Genomic DNA, 7477 nt, shown 5'->3' with positions numbered 1-7477 from the left:
TTCGGCCTGGCGGAGATAACTATCTCCCAATTAAGGTACCTGTCTTTAACTCATCAGATGTTTTATTTTTACGTTTATGTCATCCATACGTTTATAGATGGATATGTTCAGGCTGATGAAATTCAATTATTTGCCTTCTAATATTTTATATATTTCATAATATATCTAGATTGAATCTGAGACCAACTGCCCTACCTGCCTGCACACATGTCTGCAATGCATCACAGTGTGTGGCCATCTCTCCATCTCCATGCAGTGGAGAAACTGAGGTACGCACGCACGCACACCCACACTTTCACTAGAGTTGAAGTGCCAGACATGTGCTCACACACGGTAGTGGTGGTCATGTAATGTTTTCTCTTTCAGTGTGGGCTGAATGAGGGACTACCTTTCATTTCATTGAGTCTGTCTATGTCTGAGTCAGCACAGCGACTTTTACCCCACCTTCCACTATAAACACTCACACACACACACGCTAAGACTCATGCATAACGCTATTTCCCAGACTGGTGGAGGAAATGTCTGTGCAGATTGGCTAATGACGACAGCAGGGGTTTCGGGTTTCAGAGGTGGCAGACGGCCAAATCTAAAACAGCTGGATCCACTGTCTGACTACAGTAAGAGAGGCGAATGAGAAAGAGAGACGGGAAGAGAGGAAAAAAGAGAGAGGGGGCCAGGAAGAGAGAGGGACAGAGGGAGAGAGCCAGGTCGTTTAATTCGGTTTCATTCTGGCTTTTCTTATCATTTGAAAATGTTTTGGGAAGCACTGTAAGACACACACATACTGTAAATTACATGCTTTATTGAATGTTTTTTTTTTAAACCTCAAAGGGCAATCAAGAATAAAAAATGCAAACATTTAACCTGTTACACACATGCTGTACAAATTATCAAAAATATGAAACCGCAGGTAATAAAAAGTGGTGCTCGCCCCTCATGCTGTTTGGTTGCCAGTTGCCTCTTCTTTTTCTTGTCCTTCCTGACTAGTAGATGTTTCTTGCATGCCAGAGTCAAACGTTTGAATTATTATATCCATGAGTTGTTCCAACAGCATACTGTACAAACTAAAGTCATCTAAGCATCTCTAAGTCTCATCATGTCAGAGTGGACCGGCAATATTTGCACTATTCAAGTTGTCCACCATGTCGCAGTGCACCGTGGTACACATCCAAATAAACCTTAAGATGCTAAACCTCTGCATTCAATATGAATAACATCTGCTCAGGCAGCACCTACAACGAGAGGAAAGATATGTGTCATATCATACATATCTTTCATTGTCACCCTCTTTGTGGCCACTATTTCATCTTTGCTTCTTATAATTAGGTCAGTTCAGTTGGGGAGACCCAATGGCATGGATGGAATCAAAAGCCCATTGTCATTGAGATGGTCTTGAATCAGGCCACAACGCACTCCATCTGGCACCCTGATGCCCCTGACACCGTCTGCACCCTCCACTGTTCCTCCACAGCTGCCCCAACCTGGCTCCTCGCTGCAACTGGGATCCCATCACCCCCCTCTTGGGGTTGAGGCGCTGCTGCATCTGGACTGTAGATCTGGAGCTCCTGAGATCCTGGGCATGTCTCCTCAGTGTAAATCTGGAGGAAGAGGAGTACCAAGAGGAGTCGCAGCCAGCGCCTTGCTGGGTCCGGGGCCTCCCTCTGTGGCGGGGGCCTCCTGCTCAGGGAGGGGGGATACAGCACCCTAAGGGGCCTCCGTCCACGAGGCCGGAGGGGTGGGACAGGACGGAGGGGTTCGGCGTCGAGGGGGGAGGAGGAAAAGAAGGTGTCGTGGAGGGGAGCGCCAGTCCTGTCCATGGGCCCCACAGCGACAGGGGTCGCTCTCCAAGAGGAGGTGGAGGCGGCAGAGGAGGAGGAATTCATGGTCAGAGCCAGGAATGTCTTGTCTTGACAATTAATTATTGATCTTGTTTTTTTATTGGAGACTGGATTCTTCTTGTCCAGCAGTCAGTCAGTCAGTCAGTCTGTCTGTCTGTCTGTCCCTCCTGTATGACAGTCAAGACAGATTTTTATTCTTCCTCTGCAGCTGTTGGCCTAGCCGGAAACTGCACCCATCTGTTGATCGTTGACAGTTAAGTTCTTCAATTTCCTGGTGGAACTTCTCTGATCAAGCACAGTCGGTTGGGTTTTCAACGCTGTTATCTTCATGTAATATAAGTCTGATCTCACCAATGCAGATCCACTTGTTTTACTGCTGGTATTTTCCTGCTCAGCCTGTCAGTCTTTATCCAGGTGCCAACTTCTTCTCCACGATGCTATCACTCCCCCTACAGTACGTGTGCGCTGATACCTCTTTCTAGTTATCTCTATCTTCAACAGAATCTCTCCTTTGCATAGTCTCTGATTCTATTCCTGGTCCTCTCTATTCCTTGTCTTCTTCCAGAGAAAGGCTCTTTAAATAGTTCCAAAGAAGGTGGGGACAGATTGCCTGTGGCCAGGTAATCTCCACCCATCCATGGAATTGTTGTTGTGGGTAAAATTATTTTTAGACACACGCAAACAGCCCCTTTAAACGCATTTCAGAGGGTGCTCCTCCTCACCCTCTCTACTCCTTCCCCTTTCTCCCCTGCCCTACTGTCTCCACTCTGCATTCCTCTAGTGAGCTTCTTGGTACAGTTCCATGAGAGGCTGTGACCAGAGATTTAGATTTTAGGGTCTTTGTCGAAATGTAGAATTGTGTTCCAGCAGCAAGCAAATAACTTCCATTAAACCCCAAACAAATTGTGGATAGGAATTTTGCATTACTTAAATCAATCAATCAATCAATCAATCAATCATTCAATGTTTCCACTGAATGATTCTCAGAAGTTTTACTCCCATTATTTTTAAGAGATTAAACATCACTAGAATACACTACTATGTCTGCATGTGTCCATCCCACATTTCCTTCGCAAACAATTAACCAGCCAGTCACCAGGTTAGATAACGATATCAGTTAAGGATCAATATTATGGCTCTGATAAAAATCTTTTCACCAAAAGTGGAAGTGCTTGTCCTGCACAGATCCCAGAGGAATGAATGCACCTGTATGAATCTGACGCTGAAAAGTGTGTCTGAAAGGCCAAATCTGTATTTGAGTGAAACGGTAACACTTTTGTTGTCAACAGAAAGAGCAGCATTCTCACCTCTTTATAACACTGTAATGTTTGTTGACACAAAAAGCCACATATCGTGATGAATCAAAATCAAGCCGCCTCAGGCCTACGACGACCTGTCGAACCCTCATTTGATTATGAAATGAGAAGGTCATGAACCCTCTCTCTCCCTTTCCCTCTGTGTGACCCCATACTTCTTTTCCTCTCCTCTCCTCTCCTCTCCTCTCCTCTCCTCTCCTCTCCTCTCCTCTCCTCTCCTCTCCTCTCATCCCCATTCTTCTCCACTTATCCTTTCTCTACACAAATCCACTATATGGATACACATGGCAGTGTGTTTGCACTCACGTCTATGTAAAAAACAATTGTTACAATATATTTCCATGCAAAAATGCAACAAATAATCTCCTGTGTCTTTGCATGTAGTGTGGAGCGTTGCATTCTGTGTCCCAGCCCAGAGCTGTCTCCTCGGGCTGAGACCACAAAAAAATACTGAGAAACTTCTGGAATGTCTCAGAATCCCTTTGATCCTCTGTTTGCCCTCGCTTACAGCACGCAACACACACACACTGCATGCAACATTCTGTAAGTGAACACGCAGAGTTCAGACAGTAAAGAACCTAGGCTGCAAAGAAACAGAGACAACATGCTCTTCTGTCAGACGCTGCCTGAACTCACCACCCAACACGCAACCCAAGGCACAGCACGCAATACAATAACCCTCTGGGTCTCAGTGCACTCATTTGAACTTTTGCTCTCACGTTTGGGGCGCCATTTGGTTTCATGCTGGCTTTTAATAGCATTTCGCAAATGTTTCGTGACTTGTTATTTGTTGAGAAAGTGTGAGGATCACTGTTGTCCTGAACTCTTGCCTTCAGACTCAACTTTGTAGTTGTATTTGCAATTTCTTTTATTTAACCTTACAGTGTGAGGACTGTTTCTATGCATGTTTTTATTCTGCTTATAACACAACTACACATCTACTACAAATCTTCAGTGTTAATTTAACTCTGAGAGTGTACAAATGTAACCGAACTAACTAGGCATTCATGTGTGAGTTTACACGAGGACCGTTACTACCGTAACTGCTTTACACATATTCTTTACCAGAATATGCAGAACACCTACTCAAAGAAATGGACTTTGGTGGACAAATCCCTCATCACACAGTATTGACACTATATTCAAATAGCCGATATCAAGTGGTAAAACGTGATATCGGCTGTAGTTGCTTCTTTTGGGCTTGTTTTCATAGACCTGGCCGCTTGTCTCTTGCAAAACCTGGCAACAAACTGATTACCTGCGTTACACCTGCAACCTATTATGGCGGCAGTGACCAGATATTGAACTAGAAAAAGTGCTCCTCGGAGCACAGGTCTCCGCCAGGTCAGGTAGGTTATTGTGGGCCAGCAATGTTCGGAATGCACCAATCAGTATGGAATATGGAAAATTGGACAGATCCGTCTTGATCACATGACTATAAGGAGAATATCTATTTGCGTGATGTTTGGACACAATCTGTAGGAGTAATATCACATTTCTCCGCCTCCTGGTGGCGCTATAACACCATACAATGTGAAAAGGGTGCATTTCTTCCTCGGCCTAGTGGGAATGTGCCTGCAAAGTTTCACGGCAATCGGACGCTGCGTTCATGATTTGAGGCATTTTATTCAAAACGAGCCCCTTCTGCAAACTTTAGATGCAGATCTTAGCCAATCAGGATGGAATATGAAAGAGATATAGGTTTTGCAAAAGTCGGCCTCCTGGTGGTGCTATAAAAAGCCACAGCATTGTTTTTTCATTTGCCTCTGGGAAGTGTGGTGCAAAGTTTCACACCAATCGGTGCAGTTATACAGTAGGTAAAAACGTGAATCGGCCTGTTATAGCGCCACCATGAGGCTGATTTGAAAAATGTAGGTATCATTTCTTCCTTGGTCTAGTTGGAATGTGCGTGCAAAGTTTCACGGCAATCACACGCTGCGTTCATGATTTGAGGCATTTTGTTCAAAACGGAACACTCCTGCAAACTTTGGAAGCCAATCTTAGCCAATCAGGATGGAATATGAAAAATCTGACAGATCCGTCTTGATCACAGGACAATAGAGATACTGTGTAACGATTTGCTTGATATTTGGACAAAATCTGTAGGAGTAAGTAAAAAAAAAAGTTTGGCAAAGAAATTGGGGTTCTGCTTTGGCAGGTAGGTGTGTGTGCACAGTTTCATGTCAATCGGGCCAACGGTGCCGAAGATAAGCTGTTCACAGACGGGCGGATGGACGGACGGACGAACAGACGGACAGGGGGCAAAACATAGTCTTGGCCACGCCTTCGGCCTGGCGGAGACAATGGGTGCGTTCGGAAATACAGCACTGAGCACACTGGCCAATACAATTCAGATCACCTTCCTCAGACCCAGATATTCTTGATAGTCACAGCAGAGTATGCAGACAAACAACCCCTACAGGACCAGACTGGATAGAGTTCTGTTGCATTAGTGTCATAGTGAACCCATTGCAAATGCATCCATGTACAGGCATGTGATCATTTGAGAATGTTGATTTGAGAGACAATGTCCCTTCCTTCCAATCCCGGTTTTGTGGTTAGTACAATTATCTTATGACCCGTCTCCTGTCAACACACTGCTGCTACAGCAGGGCATGCTTTTAGGTCCAGCCAAGTCTTCTATGTCCGGGGTCTATGAAAAGCAACCTCTCTGACCAATTTAGGATTGTTGGGCCCATCAGTTGCCTGGATGCACAAGACAACAACAAAAGCTATTTCACGAGAATAGGGAAAAACAAGAGCAGCTGGCTTCCCATGTTTGAATACATCAAGCTGTTGGAATATATCCATGCTGAACATGCTTAGTTCAGTGAGTCTGTACAGTAAGCAAAAAGCTTTTCTTAAGCTAAATTAATGAACAAAAACAGGTTTGCGATTGTGACCTTTATTACAGTACAGTACAGTACAGTACAGGCATTGCCCCCCCATACTCTCTGTCTCTTTTACACTCACAGTTCACACAGTTCAACACTATTCCTCTGGCTCCTTTCACTTATTCTTTCTGTGATTCATTAAGGGTGTGGTATTAATCTCACGGCCTTTCACTGCTCAGAAGGGTGGGAAGGGTAGTATGTGTGTGTGTGTGTGTGTGAGATAGAGAGATAGTCTGAGAGGGATGCATGAGAAATGTACTGTGATTCTGATTATCTTGCATTAGGCGACCTTGAGCTGAACTCTGCATACTGTAGTTGAGGCGTGTGTGTGTGTGTGTGTGTGTGTGTGTGTGCGCGCGTGCGTGCGTGCGTGTGTGCATGCGTGTGTGTGTGCGTGTGCACGTGTGTGTGCGTTTTCCAGGCAGCGTGGCGTGACTAGAGCTCCCTACATAGATGATTTGTCAGGTTTGAGCTGTTTGACTGACTGGGGGTAAAACACAGTAATTAGCTCATTGAGATGGTGTTTGGTTTGGCAGGGCAGACATAGGGTATACCTCCCTGTCTGACTGTACTGTAACAATTAGGTGTTCATAGACCTACAGTATAGGTTGCATGAGTAGGATAGTGTTTGTTTGTGTATTATACATGGGTATATGAAGAATTACTGATAGTAAATAATATTCTGGGCAAGGTGCAAATGAGTATAACATTATCTGACCCTAAATAATTGTTACCAATAAGCCCTCTGTCCTGAATGTCTTCCATAGACCATCTATTTTGTCTTCAGCCATCAGAATTTTGAAAGACCGAATGGTGCCATTTTGCACAATCATTATGAAGTTGTAGTTGAATAAGGATGAGTCCTGCTCACCTCGCAGTAGTTCATCATCTAGCGCAAACACTGTTCATACTGTGATATAGTTTCACCATTTACACTCTTAGTCCATGAGCCAGACAAGATTTCATTATCGAAAGAGTGGGCAAAACCAAACCTATATTAAATTGTTCATAGGGTCAATACGAGTAAATAAATAAAATGATAACCTCTCCACAGGAGCAGCTTTTTCATGGTTATCACACATTTTGTTATTTTCCCCATACGTACATGACAGGTGAAAAAATTACAAAATTTAAAAAAGAGTTATCATAATGAAACTTCCTGAGTTGATTACTTACATGAAGACAATGATTTATCGTATTACAAGTTTTCTGAAATTGTATATTTAAATATGCAAATTAGGCATTTAGTCCATGAGCCAGAGCCCCAAAATTGAGCCAGATATTGAATATTCCCTCGTTAAAAACCTTTGACTACAACATCTTAACAAAATGAAATAAGAATGTTGACTCTGGCTTTGTCCAATGTTGATTCTGGAAAGTTATGCAAATTCGGGCATATTCCTAATGCCCAATTTGCACATCTAAATAT

The 7477-nt window shown here is 43.7% G+C and overlaps 1 protein-coding gene across 1 annotated transcript; it reads right to left on the bottom strand.

The window, feature by feature from the left end:
• Positions 1-891: 891 nt before the first annotated feature.
• LOC308088674 (uncharacterized protein) lies at positions 892-2351 on the bottom strand. The gene is made up of 2 exons (XM_080433227.1): positions 1017-2351; positions 892-979 (listed from the first exon to the last, which is right to left on the bottom strand). Exon 1 carries the CDS (start codon positions 1881-1883, stop codon positions 1398-1400), a length of 486 nt encoding a protein of 161 aa, XP_080289353.1. The 5' UTR covers positions 1884-2351; the 3' UTR covers positions 892-979; positions 1017-1397.
• Between the last annotated feature and the right edge of the window lie 5126 nt (positions 2352-7477).

This window comes from Gymnoscopelus braueri (assembly GCF_963280865.1).
Source record: "Gymnoscopelus braueri genome assembly, chromosome: 7".
Lineage (NCBI taxonomy): Eukaryota > Metazoa > Chordata > Actinopteri > Myctophiformes > Myctophidae > Gymnoscopelus > Gymnoscopelus braueri.
Note: the sequence above shows the minus strand (reverse complement) of the source record. Positions and strands in the feature narration are given on the sequence as shown.